General features: G+C 35.4%; 1 protein-coding gene across 15 annotated transcripts in view; it reads left to right on the top strand.

Annotated features, from left to right (window-relative positions):
* Positions 1–21,644, top strand: part of CSPP1 (centrosome and spindle pole associated protein 1) — a 141,288-nt gene that overhangs the window by 74,690 nt on the left and 44,954 nt on the right. For 10 of the 15 annotated variants that reach the window (XR_013486215.1, XM_078153368.1, XM_078153367.1 and 7 more), the window contains 5 exons: positions 1,286–1,524; positions 5,293–5,420; positions 5,839–5,917; positions 9,154–9,283; positions 11,080–11,227. Coding sequence is in view for 14 of the 15 variants with exons in the window: in XM_078153368.1 (XP_078009494.1) it covers positions 1,286–1,524; positions 5,293–5,420; positions 5,839–5,917; positions 9,154–9,283; positions 11,080–11,227 (724 nt within the window). In the remaining variant the exon portion in view is untranslated. The remainder of the gene's footprint in view (positions 1–1,285; positions 1,525–5,292; positions 5,421–5,838; positions 5,918–9,153; positions 9,284–11,079; positions 11,228–21,644) is intronic. The other 5 variants (XM_021002068.2, XM_078153369.1, XM_021002059.2 and 2 more) reach the window with 2 other exon arrangements.

Here is a 21,644-nt window from a genome sequence, read left to right as displayed (position 1 = left end):
GAGATGCACAAAATGAGAGATAAGGGCATTGTTGAAGGCCAAGCCATTCTTACCTTTTAGAGATGATTTCTAGTATTAGCCGAGAAGGGCGCTGGTTCTTGAAGCGGAGATGGTGAGGGCTCCAGTGACAAGGTGGCACTAGCCATTTGTATCTGAGTTATTGACAACTTAGGTATCATTGGTTTTTGAGACTATTTGCTATAAAGAAAGTTTTTGAAACCAATTTAGTATAAGTATATATGTGTATATATACATAATAGGATGAAGTTTGTGGTTGGCATAGCAGTATGCTTTCATTTAAGATTGTTTTGGGGTTTGAGGATCTTACACTTTTTCCTGTTTGAATAAAACCCAGATAGTTTTGGATTAATAGGGAAAGTAAATGTAAGACATTTTGCCAGTGTTTAAATAACATTGATGTGAGTGAGCCACTCTTAAAAGGGATATAAAATTCACAATAATAATAATAGCTGACATTTAAATAGCCTTCATAGTTTACACAGCCCTTTTCTCAAAACATCCCTAAGATGTAGGTGATGCAAGTGTTATTATTTTTGTTGTTGTTGAGTTGTTTTTCAGTTGTGTCCGACTCTTTGTGACCCCATTTAGAGTTTTCTTGGCAAAAATACCGGAGTGGTTTGCCATAAATGTCTGAGGCCAGATTTGAACTCAGGAAGATGAGTATTCCTGACTCCAGGCCTAGTGCCACATAGCTGCCCCCATTATTTTACAGATGAAGAAACCTAGGTTTAGAGAAGGTAAGTGAGGTATCTGCCTGAGGTGACAAGTCTAGTCATGGCAGAAATGTCCAGCCCATGGTTTCTGATGTTACATCCAGGCCATGTGTTGTGAGAAAAGCCCTCTGTAAATCTTAAAGCACTATACAAGTATAAGCTGTTGGTGTTAATATTCTGATGCCCAGGGAAGTATGCTTCTTTTGACCCTCCCTCCCTCCTCAGTATCCCAGGCTTCTGCTGTGCTATCATGGAATCAATCATGGCGACTGTGTGGAGAGAAATATGACTCTTACAAGAAGGAGCCCTGGCTTCTACCACCTTCTTTTGTACTTTTTTTTTTTTGGTTAGGTCTTTTCATTCACTTGGTCTTTGTGGGCCTTAGTTTCCTCATCTGTAAAGTGGTGAAGTAACACTTTACTTGACTGAAGGACTTTTGGGTTATTTAATTATTATATTATTAGGGTTAGAGATGATTACCTCTTGAAACCTCTTCCAGTCATTAACATCAGTGAATTTACAGAATAATCATTTATTTTTCTTTTTTTTAGCCTGATAGATTAAAGCAGTTAGGTATGAGCCCGAGATGCTATGAAAAGAAGTTTTCACTTTTTGAAGAGAAGATTCCGCCGGAAAGGCCCAAAGTAGCTTTCCAGACACCTCTTCCCACCTTATCTGACCTGCCTAGGCCATCTTTAAGTGAAGACTTTAACCAAGGGATCAACACTACCCTTGGTGAAATGATGTCATCCAGGTGCTTGTTTATAATGTTTTTCTTTTTAGGAATTAGGTAAGCTATTATCTTTGACATTTAGATGAATCTGTGAATTTAATCATGAAGAAAATGCTATCTTTAGAGAATTGTCAAGTTCTTTTGAATGATTTCTTCAGTTATAACATTTGATTTTGTTATCTGTAGTTCCTGACTTTGTGAAACCAAGAAAAATTATTGAACATTTTTTTATCCCTTTTAGATGAATGCTGATTACTTTAAAATTTGTTTTAGGTTTTAATTTAGAATGACCATTCTTTGTAATATCTCTTTGAAAATATGTAAACTGTATTGTGATGCTAGTTTTGGAAATTTCCACTTGGCAAACATTGAATTCTTCCTTTAATTTCTTATGAAAAGAAAAATCCAGTATGGCTTTGTCTTTTACATGTGTATCATTCTAACTGGTGTCTTTCTTTAGCTACTTTTCTGTGGCAAGTTAGGCCTTAGAAAACTTGAATGCCTAAGATAGGCTTCAATTATCATAATAAGTTTTCAGACTGTAGATCCAGTGTAAGTTGTATATTATACTAAGGCTTAAAGAATTAATGGTATTCATTACTTGAGATCCATAAATGTAAGGTATTATGAATCCTTCTTGTGCTTTCTATTCCTATGGTCTGTACTATAATTATTCTTCTTGCCGTCACTGTTCTGTTCATAAAGTATTTTTTTTCTTCATTTCATGTGCTGTACTACCCATTGTCAGATTTTATGTCTGTTAATGACAGGTTGGATAACAATATTGATATATAGTTTATAAAGTTAAATACAGTTCATAAAGTTCCAAAGAGGCTAAGAGAGATGAGGATTATTCATTGCCTTAAATGTTCAGCTACCTTGCTGCATTGCAGATATTTGGTTGAAAAGGTAAGACAAAAGGAAAGGAGATTAGATGACCAGTGAAATGTGTAAAAGACATATTTTTGGTCCTTCAAAATAATTTTGAAGTAAATAACTTGGGAGAGTCAGCTAAGCTGTACCAGAAAAGGATTTCTGGGGAAGCAAAGTAAATGGATGTTTTTTTCCTTTTTCTTTTAGAAAACTTCTTAAGGAATTCCACTGAAGGTATAGAAATCTAGACAGAAGCTCATTGTTGAATAGAGAAAGTATGAGACATCCTACTTCAGTGTTCCCAAAGACCTTAAATATAGGGTGTTGCAAAAGTCTTAGTGCAGTATAAGTAAAGCTTAAAACTTCACCAAGATGTTTAGGTCACCCTGTATCTAATTAAGTATCATGATTATGTCAAAACATCATTTTTGAAATTGGCTCCTTCATCCCTACCTCTAACCCCCTACCCTTTTTTTTTTGTTTTTCTTTGTGGTTTCAGTACCTTGGAAAGGAGTTTTTCCCATTTGCAGACCTAGGTGAAGGTTGGAAGAGCATGTAAATAACCTAGCTTAATCTTTCTTTGGATTTTGGTTAGAATTGGGCTGTACATCTCCCCCACTTCAAAAAGGAGAATACATTAATATTCCATTGCAGATAACAGATGTTCCTAAAAAGTTATATATCAATAAAATTTTAAGAAGTTGAATAATCTCATACTCCCACTAGGATAGCTTCTTACTTGAGAACACTTTTGTAAAGCAAAAATCTTCTTAAGTAAGGTGAATAATTTCCTGCAAATCCTATGGTCTATACCATAATTATGAGTGTTTGTGTTCATGAGTGTATAATTTTTGTGTATATGTGTATGTATATGCATATAATTTTGTGTATGTGCATATATGTGTATACATGCATATATATGTATACTTATATGTATACACATACACACACACATACACATGCTTGTAGACTCTTGTGTATATGTTTTTCTCTTTCTTTGTGTTTAGACTCCACTGTGCAAGTTCACGAGTATGTTTGTGAATGTACCATATGTGTGTGTAATATATATGTGTGAGGGAAATGGAGGGCTACGTGACTGTAGAAAGATACACCTTGCTAGAGATGGGTCCCAAGAGTGACCACATTCTCGTTCCTCTATAAAGAGCTACCATAAGAACTGGGAATAAAGATTCTATACTTCTATATCCCTGACTGTTCCTTCAGGTCAGAGTTTTCATTTTTTTTCCTGTAAAACAGTGATGATGACTCCCTTCCAAATGGTGTATGATAGATGATAAAATGTTATTGGCACCATTTACTTGTTAGTGGGGAGGAACATTGGACATTATATATGTGGGAGAGGGACTACTAGGGTATGTGTGTATATGTGGGTGAATGATAGGCACATGGAGAGGATCTGTATGTAGGAAGATATCTAGAAGTAACATGGTGGTATATCTGTGGGAGAGTTGTAGATATAAGAGAAGTATGTATCTGTGGGGACATGGAGGGATGTATGGATGGTGGACACATATGGAGATGTAAGTGTGGGATCTGGGGAGATGGATACATCAGGGGGTATATGTCTCAAGATATAAGTAGAACTTATGTGGGAGATAAGGGTACGTTGTGTATTTGGGAGGGACTGAGGACATGGAAGTATATGTGTGCCAAGGAGACTTGTAGGAAAAACATGAATGTTCCTGTGTGGATGCACAAATAACTGTGGTTAGGGGTGTGTGTGTAGATTTATATATGGAAATGTGTGTAGGATGTATGTGAGTCTATGTCTATAAATAGGTATGTGTGTGTACATGAGGATGTATTTGTGGGTACGCATCTGAGTAAGAATGTGTTTGGAAGACTCCTGAGACCATGAAAAGGAGAGTGAGTAGGAGTAGTAAGGAAAAATGTCGAATGAGTTTTCCTTCTTTTACAAATTCCTCCTTTCCATTTACCAGTTCCCTCCTTTTTCTTCTTTCTCATCCCATCTCTATTTTCCTCTTCTCTTACCTCCCTGTCTTTCTTTCACCTCATTTTCTGTTCCTTCAAGCTTTCTCCCTCTTGCCTTAATTTTTTCTTCCCCTCCCATTTGTGGTAGAAGGTACTTGGAGAAGGAGGGCAAAGGAAGAATGGTGATGGGGTCCTGGGATGGCATCAGAACACCATTTGCACCTAGTACTGAACCTTGGAGTGCATTGGTGGTAGGGGACAGGGTTTTCTCTCCCAAACCCCCCCCCCAATTTCTTTCCTTTTTTTCTTAATCTCTCTCTTACTACTGCTGCTATTACAAATGACTTTTTATCATACATGATTTAAAACTGGTGGTTTTTTCTTCTTTGTTTGAAGACAGTTATTTAAAGCTCTCATATATAAAAGTTCTATAAATCTTGTTTTTTGGCAAGAAGTAGCAAATTCCTTTTGCTTAGCCAGAAGTTAACTTAAGACTAATTGTTATGCTTTACAGGTGTTTTTTTTGTTTGTTTTAAATTATGAGCATTGCTTTATTTTGGATGCACAAAAGAGGCTGGTTAACAGGCCTCTTTTTGAAGAAGGGGTAAAGTTTCTACTTTCAATCAAATGTGTTTTAAAAGGAAATTAATTCATCACTTTCTTTATGGGTTCACAAATTTAGAAGTGGAAGGGACTTTAGTGACATAGTAGAAATTCTGTTCTCTTGAATCTAAGAGTAAAGCATTAAAAAAAAGAAACTTTGCATTTGGATCCTAACTAAATCCATCTAAATTATTTCTTGTATCAACATATGCCTCAAATGAGGGGATTTAATTTCTTATTCCAATTACACTTGAATCTGTATTATATTAGGACACATTATAGCAAATATTAGATTTGCAACAATAAAATTCTGCTATATGGGGCCTTTTTAATCTTAATTTCTGTAAGTTATACAATGAAATATGAAATGGATTTTCTAACTTTATTTTGGTATAGGATTACCTCACTACCTCCACCCCTAGCCCCTCCACCTGCATCATCTTTGCTCAACTATCGAACTCCTTATGATGAAGCATACTATTTTTATGGGGCCAGGAATCCTTTGGATCCCAGTCTTGTATATTGTAAGTTAATGCTTCAGTAAGTATATTACCTCTTGGTTCAGAAAGGAGACTTGGTTTCTTGGTGGAAAATATGAAAAGAGATTTCTAAAAAGTTTTTATAAGAAAAGTAATAAGTGCCTTTGTATTATCATGTTAGCTATTTTTAAAAAATATGTTATTTTGAAATCCACAGTGATGCACAATACAGATCACTGCTTTACTACCTTTTAAGTTGTTTTTAGAAAATGTGATGTATTATTTTTTTCCTTTTGAATTGGTAAAGCAGAGCAACATGATTAAAATTTTTTTGTAGTTATTTGGTCATTTTTTTTGTTGTTGATTTTTTTCATATGCCTTTGCTCTAGGTGCTCTTAAATTTTTTTGTTTGTTTGTTTTATAGATATCTCAGATTGACTACATATTTTCTTATTTTGTCTAGATAACCCAGGAATGATGGGAATACCTCCACCAACCTTTGCTAGTGGCCCTGATGCTTGTGAACCAGTGGGACCCATTATGTAAGTCTATATAACATAATTTTGGGAGGGATTTTAAATACATTAACCCTTTCTAAATTAACTGCTTTCTATTGTAGAATCTTATTGTGTGTATATGTATTTGTGTGTGTATATGTGTTTGTTGACTATTGTTTACATATTTGAACATTCTTTATTAGATCTGTGTTGAGAACACTGTCTAATGTTCCAGATATCAACCTATTCATACATTCCCATCCTATGGCATTCTTGTCTCTTATTTACTTGAGTAACTGGTCTACCTCCTTTTCCGATAGTAAGTCCCCCTGGTGATGAGGCACTTTTATACAGCTTTTCATGGGTGATTTGTTGCAGCCCACTCACACCTAGCATTTGACTCTTTAACGTTAGTGTTTTTGGAGCTAGTATTCTATGACTTGTAGCTGTTACTGAAAGAATATTGATGTTAAAGAGATGGGTGTTTGTTTCATGGAGAAGCTTGGGGTCATTGCAAGCATTGCACAGTTTTTCCATAGTAGTCCATTCCATAGTGTCTTCCTCATGTTCAGTTCTGGATCCAGCTTATTGTCTGTCTTTGGTGTCAGTCCAAGGCGTTTGAATTGTTGAACCATCCAATTGTATATCATAATCTGGAGAGTAGACATTCTTTGTCCACTTGGTTTATCCTCTGTGGATAGTTAGTTCAGTGCATAATGTTTACTTTTAACACTTAATTTTAATATGTTTTTTTGAAACTCACAAATGAACATTGACCAAGGGGGTAGGATGAATGGTAGACAGTGGAAAATATAAAACGGATTTAGATGTCAATGATTTTGTTTTATTAAGTATTTTCTTTTCTACTTTTCCCTTCAATCCTTACCCTAGCCTCCCTACCCGTGGTGTAAAAGATCATTGGATGATTTTATTTGAAAATTAATTCATCCTTACCTATCACATTTTTATGATTGTCAGGTTACTTTTTTGTGTTGTAGCTACATTGGTAGATAGGAGACTTTAGGACTCAAAACATTTGCATAAAAAGTAGTATTCATTGTTATTTTAACTATTACTTTGAAAAATATCCTTAGACTTGAAAATGGAAGAAAATGCTACAGTTTTTCTTGCCTCCTAAATTATGATATCTAGAGTTGTATCTGATACTTTTCCTGTGGTCCAGCCAGCTCAGAAAACACTGGAAACACTACTTCCTACGTCCTGGACACTGCTTTTATTTAGTGTCATCTCAGATTGTATTGTTTATTTTAGCAACCTAAAAAAAATAGCTATTAGTTCATTGTTTCATGTTAAGCTTGTGATTAGGTGAAGACTGTTAGATCTTTTTCATTTATGCATTGATAAATCAAGTATCCTCCACCAACTTTTAACAAATGATTTTTTTGACCCTAAATTAAGTGCTTTCTACTTAGCCTGTTTATAAATCCTGAATACCATCTTACATGGTTTTGCCCTAGCATTCCAGACTGTCAAAATTAATTTTAATATGTCAGTTTGATTTGAGGTTTCTTCAAGAAAATGGAATTAGAGCAAAGAAAATCAATTGTCCTTTTCCACTCTAGGGTTGCTTTTATTTAGAATACTAGAAACAGTGTGGCTAATCCACTTACCTGAATGCTGCTGCCAGAAAACCACTGGGAAGTTTTATTTTCTTACGCTTTTTCCTACTCCATACCAGTACTGTTCTACTTGTTTGCATTTGTCCTTCTAGTATTACTTGCCTCATGACATGTTGTAGTTCAGAATATTGTGTCATATTTTAATAAAGTTGCTTTCTGATGATATCTGGAGAAACCCCTTGGTATTATAATAAGCTGTCTTGAAATTGGAGTGTAGCATGGATTCAACTATTTGCGTCCATCTTGTTGATTCTCATTTGCCTATTTTGATAGTAGCCTTAGATTGTTTTGTTTTGGGGGCCTTTATCCATTGATTACATTAGAATTATGAAGTAAAAGTGCTTTTAGATTTTTTTCCCCCTCTCCTGGTCATTAGGTGGGCAGCTAGGTGGCCTAATAGAGTGTGCTGGAGGGGCAGCTAGGTGGCGCAGTGAATAGAGCACTGGCCTTGGAGTCAGAAGGACCTGAGTTCAAATCCTACCTCAGACACTTAACACTTACTAGCTGTGTGACCCTGGGCAAGTCACTTAACCCCAATTGCCTCACCGAAAAAAAGGCAAAAAAAAATAGAGTGTGCTGGAGGTAAGAGGACCAGAGGTCAAATCTGGCCCCTCGAGGAAGTTAATCTCCATCTGTCTCGTTCTCCTCTCCAAAAAATGGAGATAATAATAACATTTACCCTCTCAGGGTTGTTATAAAGTTAAAATGAGATAATATTTGTAAAAAGCTTTGCAAACTTTAAAGCAGTCTATAAATGCCAGCTGTTATTGTTGTGAACAGGAGGTTCAGAGTGCTCTGAAGAGAAATATGAGATAGTTAACATTGCTTTTCTTTGACTTTTCTTTATCTTTTGTAATTTTAAATAGATACTTTTTTTTAGAATTGATTTAGGTTTTTTTTGGGAACACATTTCATCATCAAAATTTCTCATTGATTTTAGTTTTTTAACTAAAATTTAAATTTTTTTAAGTGAGGCAAGATTCAAAACTCAGTAATGTGATTTTATATACATGTATGTATTCCTTGTGCAAGAGATACGTTCCTGAGAAAGTTTATGCAAATGGAATTTTTGTAAATAAAGTGATATTTTAAATGCATCAAGAAATCTAACAACTTAATGTTTGGGATTATTTTATAAAGTGAAGAGTCTGTTTGTTTGGTAAATAATAAGTCCCTAATTTGTCCTTTTTAAGTTGGGCTTCTTAAATGGCAGGTTTGCTTTAAGTTGCAAGGATCACGTGTTCTATAATTTGCAATGTTTAAGCCCGCGCAACATTTTGTTGTTCAAGGGTTATATGTATTACATTTTCTCTTGCTACTTTTTAAATTTTATATTTGTTCAGGAATCTTCTGTTCATTTTGAACTGGCCTACTTGCTGTTTAGATATTCTTTTTTACTGTACTTAAAATTAAGTCTAAATATGTTTACATATTAGGTCTTATTATTTTAGGCCTTTTGTTAGTTATTTCTTCTGTTGTCATCCTGAGGGTTTTTTCAAGATGATATCTTTGATGTGTAGTCCACTATTCCCCACCTCAAAGTCATCCCATTTTAGTTTAGCATAGATTCCATGTTATTTCAACAAACTATTTGTTTTAATTTTCTAAATACATTTCACATTATTTATATGTTTCGAACAGGAACAAAAATATTTTGAATGAACTGAGCACTGTGAGTGATAGGACAAGAACAGGAGGACTCATTTTTGAAGATAAACCAAGGCTTACCAAGGAATCAGTTCAATCTTATCAATATGATTTGCAGCAACAGGTATAAAATACAATAACTATTTCAGTGTACATATGGGGGAATTATTTGGGAGAATGGAATCAATTTATATTTATTCTAAAACTCTGCTTGATTGTCAGCATTGTAAATTTGCCAAGAATTCTCTAAGTGTTTGACTTAACTATTTCCAGTCTTCAGGCAAGCTAGACTTTATAATTGCTGAAGTTTGTTTTATGTAAGGGAACACGTTATCCCTTTTGAAATCAAAATTCACTCAAAACTTGTGTTTAACAAAATGCTTTATTTGGGAGAAAATGACTTAAAATAAAGAATAGTTAAGTTAAAAATTCAGTCATAGTCCAAATGGTAAACCAGTTTAGACAGTCTTTCTAATTACGTAATAATAGCAAAATTAAGGATCTTAAAAACTTTGTAGACTAGGTTGCCCATTATTAAATATACGAGATGAACTGATGCTGAGCATAGTACTTCCTATCAGAAAACAGCTTGTTTAAAAGGTACATGAATATCCTACTCAGTGCACATTCTACCCATTGGTTTCACAAAAATACAACTTTACTTGAATTGTTGTGCTGGGGGCACAGAGGACTGCTGAGACTATATGTGAAGGCAGCAGGATTATTTGAATGGCATCAGAGGGGTTCTTGAGGTTTTGTTCTTCCAAATAGAAGAATTGGGAGAGGGAAAACGTTAGGGAGGAGGAGAGATCTGGCTCAGATCAGAGCATTTAACGATATCCTGGAAGGAAAAATGCAAAGAAGAGCTGACTTTATCTAACAAAATGGTCCATCTCCTGATTTAAAATCTGTTTTAGTGAGAAATTTTAGATTGTTGGACATCAGTTCTCAGTATCATTTGTTAAGTGTTTTACATTTCCCTTTGCTATTTAACAGTCTGACCAGAGAACACAGGCCTTATCTTAGAACCGTTATTGAGAAGGGTAGATCTCTGGTGATTGGCTGAAGGATGTCTTAGCAGGACTCACTTTAGGGAGGAGCTTGGTTATAATTTATTAGCAGTATTCTTGTACGTTGAAACTGGTCAGAGCAGCTTTTTATGGAGTATTTGTATTAGTCTTGAAGGCTGCTTTTAAAAAATAATATACTTATCAAATTATTTTAAAAGGATATTATCGTAGATATACCCATTCATGTTTACTAGGACTTGAAACTATGAATAGTTGAAAATCCGTATAATTTGGTTCTTCAGATATCTATGCTATGCTGTTGTGTAGCTCAGGTCCTCGGACTTCATTTACTCTTTATTCATTTCCATCAGCTCTTGATGGACCCTTTGCTTTTGAGGCTACTACCCCCTGGGTCAGCTCAGTTCCACCACCTCAACCAGTAGTAGCTTTGAGTCTCCAACTCATCTTGTTTCTGAACCTGTTTCCAAGCTTAGGGTCTCTTTGGAGTCCTGAATTGGAAGGAACTCCAGGAGTCATGTAGAGATAGAGGATCTAGAGCTACTCAGCTTCCAAAACAATGCAGTTGGAGGAAGCTAGACAGGAGTACCAAGAGCTTTCACAGAAATATCCCAGGAGGAATAGACAAGGTACAGTAGGTAGTCTATTGCAATTAAGGAGGTTGTCCTAGATGGGAAGTGATCATCATTGGTGGTGGGGAAATGAATGACAGCATGATGAATTTTTGTGAATTGGTAACTATATTTGTGAATTGAATACCTCTTACAAAGAAAAGGCTAGGTTTTTTTCTTCAGTAATTTGGATAAGAGGAGGAAAATAATAATGGTGTCCTTAATTTTTATTGTGTCAGATTGGTAGTACAGCATTGTAAATTGTTGCTTATTGTGTTAAGATACGGGAAAGAGAAGCAAGACGGAGGAAAGAGCGAGAGGAAAAAGAAGAATATGAAGCTAAACTTGAAGCTGAAATGAGAAGTTACAATCCCTGGGGAAAAGGTGGAGGGGGTGCTCCACTCAGAGATGCCAGAGGAAACCTGATAAGTATGTTGGCTTTCTTGTTTCTTTTCTCCTGGAAAAAAGGGTGATTCTTTCTACTCTTAACTTTGGGAGAGAGTTAGGAGGAAGGGCACATTATTCTGAACTGATTCTCTTTCATTAAGTAAATACATTTTATTGCCATTCTTATGTTCTCATTTTTAGGATAGAAGGGTAATACTACTGAACTGTAAAACAGTCATCATATTATTAAAGTAGAAACTTCCAATTAATTTTAAAATTAAATTTTTATACAGACTGGTAGGTTAATTAAAATTATTGGTTTTATTAGAAATTTGCCTCGTTTTATTTCAGAATGTTAGGTTTTTTGGGATCCTAGTCTTAGTAAGTCTTTGGTACAGTAACACTTATTACATGGCATGGTAGTGAAACTGAAATTGTCTAGGGTAAAAAATGTTTTCATATAATGTAGGAAGTTGGCTTAAAGTATTCTATTTTTAGTTTTTAACATGAAATAAAAAGTTAAGACAATCTGATTACTTTAGCCTTAAATTAAACAAAATAAAACCTAGAGGGAAAGTCGAGTAATATTTAAATATATATTGTGATTGGAAATATAAGAAGGGAGAAATACTAAAACCATTAGAAAGTACCTGTTAAAGTAAGTGAGAAACATGCTAATCTTAATTTGCCTGTTATCCCTTAGCTAGTATAATAAGCCTGAGGGGGCAGGCTATAGTTTGAGAATTCTTTGTGAGTATTACTGACTTAATAAGTCAAGGATGATAGTTACTTGAAGGTACCTTAGAGTTGTTTCAGTCCTGAATAATAAAGGATGTTAGCTTATTTCTTGTTTTGATTTATATTAATGATGGCTTATTTATTTTATTAAAGTGATAATTGCCAAAATTGGTATAATAACTCACCTTCTCCTAAGGTTTCCTCTTAGATCATCACTTTGTGCATGTTTTAGAAATTTGGAATTCCTAGTCTAGAATAGCATTCTAGAACTTTTTAGCCCTCTTGTTAGTTAATATCTAATGCAAGTAGTAGGATAAAATATTCTTTATGCACTTGATAGAAATGGCTGGGAAATTATTATGACATACATTATAGTTCTTATAAGGTACTGGTCACATGGGTATACATAGTGTATAATAGTAAAATGTTAAAAATCCAAGAGTAAATGATTTTCATTTCTAACATTAGCAAATATTTATTACCTCAAAAACTGTGAGCAATGTTGTTCTAGGTCCTTTGGGTGAATTCAGAGGGTTGGAGAGAGAACTGTGCTATCTCATCCCCAATATTTATCAGCAAATGCTTTACAAATCAAGTTATGTGGCAAAAATTACCTTTATTCCACTAAAAAGTGACAGTAAAACCCAATTCATAAATCATATGTATGTTCTATCCAGTGGATTGGTTGAAGGGTTTGTATTTACAGTTGGCTGGATTTTGGATGAAAAGGAAATGTAGGGAGTGTGAACGCTGCCAACGCCTTGTTGAGCACTTCCAGCTGAAGGAAGGTCTCCTTTCTGTTGCTCTACCAGCCTTTTTCAAGCTAATCCAAGGACCAGGATCTGTATAAAGCTTACAGGATAAATATTAATTTGTTTATTTTGAGTTAATTTTTTTTTCAATTAACAAGCATTTATTTTCTCTCCCTACCTCCTCCCTTACTGGAAAAGAAATTTAAGAGTTAACAGCCTTGTAACAAATACGCATAATTAAGGAAAACAAATTCCTATAATGGTCATGTTCAAAAATGTGTTGACCTTGCATGACCTTGAGTGTTAGCTGGGTATGAATAGGATGATGGCAAAACCTTTTGTAAAAAAGAAAAAAACTGTTGAACATTTAGCTTGCAAATTTATTAGACTATAAATAGTTAATGTTTCAAAGAAATCCATTAATTTTTTTTCCTTTTGGAGGGCCATACACAATTGCTTGTACATTTCTAGTTCTTCTCTGAGACCACAGATGGTTCTCTCCTGACTAGACACCAATGCTTCCAGATATTGATATCTCAGTTTCTTTCTGGCCATACAGTGTGTTCTGCGGGCTTCTCTCAAGCTTTGCCTTCAAGTCAGTTTTGGCTGGCTTCCAACCACGTTTACCTGGTTTCTTTACTTTGCCTCCAGCTACCTTGCTGTCATCTATGTCCACAGGTTGGCAGGCCAGGCCTCACAGCCTTGCCTGCGTGGCCGGCTATGCCCCTAGGGAAGAACAGAGATTTATTTTTTTATCGTGTCCTCAGGTTTAGCCTCCAGCCCTCTCAGATTATGAGGTCCCATGGAGAGAGAGCCCATTCAGAAATGAGCAGGGGAGCCCCAGGAATGGCCCCAAACCTCTCCCTCCACCGCCGTGGCCTCCTCTCCCTCCATGACAGTTTCTCCCATCGAAATCCATTAATTTTTATCTATCTATTTGTCTGTCTGTCTGTTTTTGGTGAGGCAGTTGGGGTTAAGTGATTTGCCCAGAGTCACGAAGCACTTGTGAGTATTATGTGCCTGAAGTCGGATTTGAACTTAGGTCCTCCTGAGTTCGGGGCCGGTGCTCTTTCCACTGCACCACCTCGCTGCCCCTGAAATCCATTAATTTTTCAGGTGCAAGCAAAAATGATTACTATAAACTGCCCCTAAAGATACTTTTTTTTTCTTCTGCTTTTTGGTGAGGCAATTGGGGCTAAGTAACTTGTCCAGGGTCACACAGCTAGTAAGTGTCAAGTGTTTGAGGCAGGATTTGAACTCGGGTCCTCGTGACTTCAAGGCCAGAGCTCTATCCACTGTGCCACCTAGCTGCCCTTGAAATCCATTAATTTTTAAGGTGCAAGCAAAAATGATTACTATAAACTGTACTTAACAGAAATAATTCTTCTGCTTAAGAAGGAAGTCTCTCAGAATGAGATGCACTTGTAGACAATAAATGATAACAATAATCACAACAGTAATACTAACTTAATCAGTCATTTAACCTCACTTCTAGAAGTAGAATTTCATACACCAGTAGTGTCTGAAACTGTGAGATGTGGGTCACATTAGTCAAAATGAGGTAATGAGAATGAAAAAAGCCACCCAGGGTATATTCTGTGACCTCACAGTAGACATTTATTTATAGTTAGGACACTATTTAATATACCACCCACCATGGAAACTCATTTATGATGACAGATTATTTGGAGAAAGATTTAAAATCTACCTTATGGGTGTTCATAGCTGCAGTTCTCATATTTTGAATGATATTAGTTTGTGCCATGTGACTTTTCTTTCAATTCCTGTTGTTTGCATTTATGGCATAAAGGAATTTAATTATAACTGAATATTCTTTCTGAGTTCCTCCTTAAAGAAAATTTTCTTACAGGGAGAGTAGTTGAAATGAGATGTCAAAATTAACTTCCTCTATTTGCAGGATACAGTTATTTTTTAATATAAAAATCAGCTTGTGCTTTAGGAGTGTTTATGGCAAGAGTTGCTAAATCATTTAGAAATGTAGAGACTTGTGTTTTGCCTCTTAAAGCCAAGTCTTTAACAGACACAGCCATTGCCTTCCACCATTGGTGGTTTCTGTTACTAAAACACAAGAAAGATCTTGAGTTTCTTAACAACATTTTCTCCCACTCTTTACCTTTTAATTTTGGTTGATGTAAATTTTGTGGTGATGAAATACCACAAATAGTGTTCAGATTTGGAAAAAAAAAGGTGGAAAATAAAATGGGAAGCAAGGTAAGGCAGAGAGTAGAAGGGATTTGGGCCATATGTGGCACATTATCTTTAAAGAAATAGAATTTTCCCCATCCTATGACATCTTTTTATTTTCTGCCCTGGTTTTTTTATTTTAAATATGGTAATTCTCATATCTACTAGTGACTTATATCTACCAATTTTGCTTTTATAAGTTGGAAATAGTATTCTTTTTAGCTTCCAAGAGTTTATTGCAATGATATACCAATCTATGCTGTCATCCTAAGCTTTGGTTGTTTGCCAGTTGTAGTTAGTAAGTCTTTGTTTTGTTGGGAAAGCACTTTACATTTCCTTTAGTCATCCTCTTTGCCTTCCATTTGGTATTATCAGTTTGGCATTAATGGATAATCTTCAACTGGTTAATTAAGAATTGACTGTACTTTCATTTTATCAATGAATTTTCTTTTGGATGTATTTTATTTATGTAGGCTAGCTATCTAATACTGTTCCATTAGGTTATATAACAAGGAAAGATGACCGTACAGTCCTGTTTTTAATGTGTAGGCTGGTTTCCCTTCTTGTGAGAGATGGTAAGGGGTCTTGAGGAGTGGAAATATCAACTTGAAATAAGGAATACTACTTAAGTAACAAAAACTAGGCTCTTTAGTGAAGACAAGGGAATTACAATTAGGGACCACCACACAGCACCAAAATAGTGGAGTGCCTGAGGAGGGGGTTGAACATGGGGGTTCTTACGCAATACCAGGGCAGAGGGAGTGGGTACAATTCTTAGAATGGTGCAGCTACAGGTGTAGGGGGGAGGTTAGAACATTCTATGGAACACCATCCACAGTTGTAGCAATTGAGAGTGTCCAAAGAAACAATAGCACCAGTTTCTTCTGGCTCTGGGGTCGGGAGGAGATCTGCTCATTGTCCCCTGTATTCCATACGTTCTCTACTGTCCAGGTGATTAGGAAAAATGCAGTGTCCCTTTAAAACTAGAAGGATGCCTTCAGTGAGGAAAGAAATAAACAAAAGGAGCTAAAGAGGAGGAAGATGGGGCATTATGACCTGTATTAGGAGGTTGGAGGGTAGAGGGATATCAGACAGAGGAGAAGGGGAAGAAAGAGGGTAGGGATTTAATTGATTTTAATTGAAACTTGGTTTAGAGAGGAACTTGGAGTTGTAACAAGCTAATAATTTCTTGATTTTTTTCATAATAATAGAATCATACTGAAAAAGTGGCAGAGCCAACAAAGGGAAACCTTATTTTGTGTCTGATTTTTACCAATTAAGAGTAAGTGATTGCTGGATAGAAATAATGGGTATGTTGGGGCAAAGCTACTAATCTTTGTTATGATAGAGGAAGAGAGAAAAGCTGGGAAGAATCTGCCATACTTTGTAATTTTTAGGATAGCATATTTCAGACTGCTTAAAGAAATGATACTATGGACTAAAATTCTTCAGGATAAAGTCAACCCAGGAGGATTGGTAATTCCCAAGACGGAAATTCTTGAATTCACGTAGAGAAACAATTCCAAAGAGAAGGAAAAGGAGGGTGGGAATGAAGGAGAAATTTGTCTAAAGAGACTGGTGTGGATGCCTTTAAAAACTCACCAACCAACTTAGATTGAAAATAGACATGTTCAGAAAATGGAAGCAATAGCATGTAATAGCATAAATGCAAAAGTTGCAATATAGTCTTGTGTTGTTGGACACTTTTTAGGTAGGAGACACGGGAGGGCTTCTAGCACCTCTCTCACTAGCTAGGTTTGTTTTTGATCCTGTTAGACAGGAAGAGAGGAATGGAGTTACAATAAGGGGTTGATAAGCTTACTTCTCAAAGGGAGTTTGCTGATAAAGGGAGCACCAACTCCTACAGCATTTCCCAGCAACCCTTCTTGCAGGGGCCAGCGTGAAGGAGGAGCAATAACCCCTGTGTCTCAGTGTGGTCAATTGAGACAGGCACAACTTATGCTCTCCCCTAAATCCCCTCAAACCTCAATGGGGCCCCCTCCCAAGCCTTGAATGGGGGTCGATCAAGACATGTACAGCATTCCAGCCTGCACATGCCAGCAGCCTCCCTCTAAGGGGGTCCCCACTCACTGACCAATGCCCATTTTCTTTATAGGGCAACAGACAAAGAAGGCATATTGCCAGCAGTAGCTTCACAATTTTATATCACTTCACCCCTATATCTACTGCGACTGAGCAGTAGAAACTGTTTTCAACCGTGATTGTGAGAACTCATATATAACACCTGGAAACTAGGGGTTGTTATGGCTGTGGATCCTGGGAAAGAAGACTCTAAGAGAGAATACAAAAATCCACCTTACACACACTACAATTCACCTTACATCTTGTTAAAAAATATTGTCAACGGGAGATGAGGTTGGTGAGGAATGCTAAAGGTAATAAGAGTTTTTGAGTTACTTTTAAAGTTCTACTGTAGAAAAGAGATAGAATCTATGAATAGCACCTCATATTTGGGGAAGGATAATTGGATGATGTTGATAAATGATAAAAGATGACATAGAAAAGGCAAGGTACTTGGCTCTCTTTTACTTTTGTGTTCTATGTGGACAATATCTGGACCAGAAGATACAGAACTAAAATAATTAGGGGACTGAATCCCAAAGTTTGTTGGGAGATACCAAGATAGTTTCTCACTGAAGAAGGAAATGGCAAACCACTTAAACATCTTTGCCAAGAAAACCCCGCGGACAGTATGGTCCAGGGGGTCACAGACAGTCAGGACTGAACAACAAGAGAGTATCCACCTGTCCTTGATGAGTTCAGGTCACTGAGGTCAGGTGCATTACATCCTTGCGTAATGGAAAAACCAGCTGATAGTTTAAATGTGGCTATGTCCTCAAATGCTCTTGTTTCCTTGTTTGTCAGCTTCTGTCATCTGTACCTTCATTGCAGCCACATATAGGGAAGGTCATACCTTTGATTTCATCATGACTCACAAGTGAAACACCTCTACAGTCACTCTCCATAACTCTGATCTTCCTCTCTCTGATCATAATTTCCTATATTCCATCTCTTGTGTCTCACTCCTCAATCTCCAGTTTCTTAAACCTATTTTCTGGCTTAGATTTGACATCAGTCTCTCTACTTACCATCACCCTTGTCCTCTGTTTTCTTCCTTCAAAATCTTAATCCTAAAACCTTAATTCAATTAGTTACACTTTACACTGCCCTCTACCCTGGTCCTGTTGCTGCTTATCCTTGTCCAAACTCAAGCTCTGGATTACTCTTTATCATCTGCCTCCTCTGCTCTTGTAGGTGTGCTGCTGAATGCAGATGCAGGAACTCCCACTGTCATTATAGTTTTATAAGAATATCTATCTGTCTGTCTATCCATCCATCCATCTGTCTATCTATATCTATCTATCTGTCTGATCTCCCAAGTGGGCTCTTACTACTGCAAACTTTCTTTTTCTATGATTATCTCCATACGTCACTTTCCTTAGCATCTATTTTAAACCTTCTCCTTTCAAGCCACATATGCCACCTTCCCCCCCCCCCGGCTCTTAGTCAGTCACCATGTATTTAATTGCGTACTGTGTGCTGGGCTCTGTGCTAGGCTCTAGGGATACAGGTAGCAAGAAGGAAATGATACCTACACACACGAAGAGCTTATATTCTAATGTGGGGAGACATTACATAAATTCACACAGCATAAATGGTGAGTAAATACAAATATGTACAAAATAATTAAATATAGGATGGATTGGGAAGAAGACATTAGCAGTTGGAGGGATCAGGAAGGTCTTAATGTAGAAAGTGGTTCTTGAATTACATCTTAAAAGAAGAGAAGGGATTCTTTGAGGTAGAGAGAGATTCCAGAGATGTGGGATCCTTGGGTTTATCAAACACTAGGCTTCTGTGCTTGTTTGCTTCTGTATGTTCCATACCTAATGTGTTCTTTCTATTTCTTAACTAACTAAATTTTTTTGATGATTATTGCTTTGTGGTATAGTTTGAGATCTACTACTACCAGGTACCCCTTTGTTTTCCTTTTTTTTTCCATTTTTACTTTGATATTCTCGACCTTTTGTTTTTATTTTTTCTAGCTTGATAAAGTAGCCCTTTGATAATTTGATTGGTATGATTCCAAATAAGTAAATTAATTTAGGTAATATTGTAATTTTTATTATATCACCATGTCCTTGCAATGAACATTTAATCTTTCTTTGGTTATTTAGATTTGTCTGTATTTGTAAAGAGTGTTTTATACTTGTATTCATAAAGTTTTTATATATGTCTTGTCAAATAATCTCCTAAGTATTTTATATTTTCTGCAGTTATTTTAAACTTTTTATCTTTTCCTACTGGATTTTTTTTTGGAGGGTAATATACAGAAATTTTGGTGATTTATGTATGTTTATTTTTTAACCATCAGCATTGCTGAACTTGCTGTTTGATTTAATTTTTTAGTTGACTTTCATGTGTTCTCTCAGTAAGCCAACATGTTATCTGTAAAAGTCACTAATTTTGTTTCCCCTTTGCCTAAGCTTTCAATTTTTGTCTTATTGCTATAGCTAGCATTTCTGGCACTATATCTAATAGTAATGGTGATAATGAACATCTTCACTTCACCCTTGATCTTATTCAAAAGGCCTCTAGTTTATCCTCATTAGATCCTATTAATATTAAGCTGAGGTCCATTTATTCTTGTTTTCTAGTGTTTTTAAGAGGGAATCAATATTATTTGCTGTCAAAACTTTTTTCAGCATCTATTGATATAATCATATGATATTTGTTGTTCTTGTTATTAATATGGTCATTTATTTTTTATAGTTTTCCTAAGATTGAATCAGCCGTGCATTCCTGGTAAACATCCAGCCTGGCCATTGTATATAATACTTGTGCTGTATTATGTAATCTTCTTGCTAAAATTTTGTTATTAAAATTTTTTGCATTGATATTCATTAGAGAGAGATATTGGTCTTTATTTATTTTTTCCTCTGTTTTGAATTTCCCTGATTTAGGGAGTAGTAAGATCATACCGCTCTCATGGAATGAATTTGGTAGGGCCCCTTCTTTTCCTTTTTTTAAAAAAATTTTTAATTAATTTATTTTGAATTATCAGCAATCACTTCCATAAGTTTTTGAGTTTTAAATTTTTCTCCCTCTCCCTCTTCACTGCCTTGCCCAAGACGGCACTCAATCTGATATAGGCTATACATATATATTCCTATTAAATATATTTTCACATTAGTGATGTTGTAGGTAAGAATTAGAACCAATAGGAGGAACCACCAGAAAGAGGAAACAAAACAAAACAGAAAAAAAAATAGCAAATAGTGTGCCTTGATCTGCATTCAAACTCCATAGTTCTTTCTTCTTTGTGGATAGTATTTTCCATGATGAGGCCTTTGGAGATGTCTTAGATCCTTGTATTGCTGAGAAGGGTTAAGTCTATCAATATTAGTCATCGTACAACGTATCTGTTACTGTGTGTAATGTTGTCTTGGTTCTGCTCGTTTCACTCAGCATCAGACCGTACAAGTCTGTCCAGGTTTTTCTGAAGTCAGCCTGTTCATCATTTCTTCCTAATTTTTTTTTTAAAAACCGATTTTATAGTGTTGGAATTAGTTGTTCTTTAAATATATAACAAGTCATTTGTAAATGCAGCTGGTCTTTTTTTCCCTTTGGGAGTTCATTTATAGCTTGTTTTGTTTCTTATAAAACTGTGTTATTTAATGCCTCTATTTCTTGTTCTGTTATTCTGGGTATTTTATATATTTGTAAATATTCATCCATTTAATTTAGATTGTCAGTTTTTTTGGTATGTAATTAGACAAAATAATTCTTCTCTTTTATTTATTGGGGTTATAAATTCACCTTTTTCACTTGATACTGATAATTTAGTTTTCTTCTTTCTTTCAAAAATCAAATTAGTTTCCATTTTATTGGTTTCCCCAGGTCTGGTTCCCCCATTTTTCAAGCAACTACTTGCCTTATTTAATAATTTCCTTATTTTTCCTTTATGTTTTGTTAATCTTTTCTTTGATTTTCAGGATTTCTATTTTGGTATTTAACTAAAGGTTTAAAATTTTTTTTTGGTTGTTGCATGCCCAATTTATTAATCTTCTTTCTTTTTTTAATCAGTGAAACTGTTTAGAGATTAAAAAAAAACATTTTCCCTAAAAACTGCTTTGACTTCATCCCCCAAATTTTATTATATTTCTTATTGTCATCTTTAGTGAAATTATCTATTCTTTCTATTATTTGTTCTTTGACCCATCTGTTCTTTAGGATTAAGTTATTTGTTGTCTAATTAAGTTTTAATCTTTTATTCAGTGACCCTTTATTCAATATAATTTTTATTTCATTGTGGTGTATAAAAAATGTGCTTATTATTTATGCTTTATTGCATTTTTTGGTAAAGTTTTTATTCTAGAATACATGGAAAGTTGAAAATTATGTATACTCTTTCTTATTCCTATTCAGTACTTTGGCATTGCCTTAATTCGTTTTGTTCCCCCTTTTGTATTGCCTCTTCTTGTCAACAACTAAATGTTCCTTGTACACTACTTTTCAAATTCCTTCTCTTTTCCTTTGTTAACGCTATACCCTGATGCGATGCGTAGAATGCACTTCTTCCTCACTATTGCATTTTAGACTCTGTCTTCCTTTCAAATCATAGCTCCATACGTCTCATGGGAGCCCTTTTGTGATGCTTTAGTTGGTAGTACTCTCTCCCTGTTGAAATTACTTTGTATTATTTTGTATGTTATTTGTATATGTATTGTGTTCACTTAGTA

The sequence above is a fragment of the Phascolarctos cinereus genome, unplaced genomic scaffold (assembly GCF_003287225.1).
Source record: "Phascolarctos cinereus isolate Bilbo 61053 unplaced genomic scaffold, phaCin_HiC Scaffold_4;HRSCAF=312, whole genome shotgun sequence".
In the NCBI taxonomy this organism is placed as follows: Eukaryota; Metazoa; Chordata; class Mammalia; order Diprotodontia; family Phascolarctidae; genus Phascolarctos; species Phascolarctos cinereus.
Note: the sequence above shows the minus strand (reverse complement) of the source record. Positions and strands in the feature narration are given on the sequence as shown.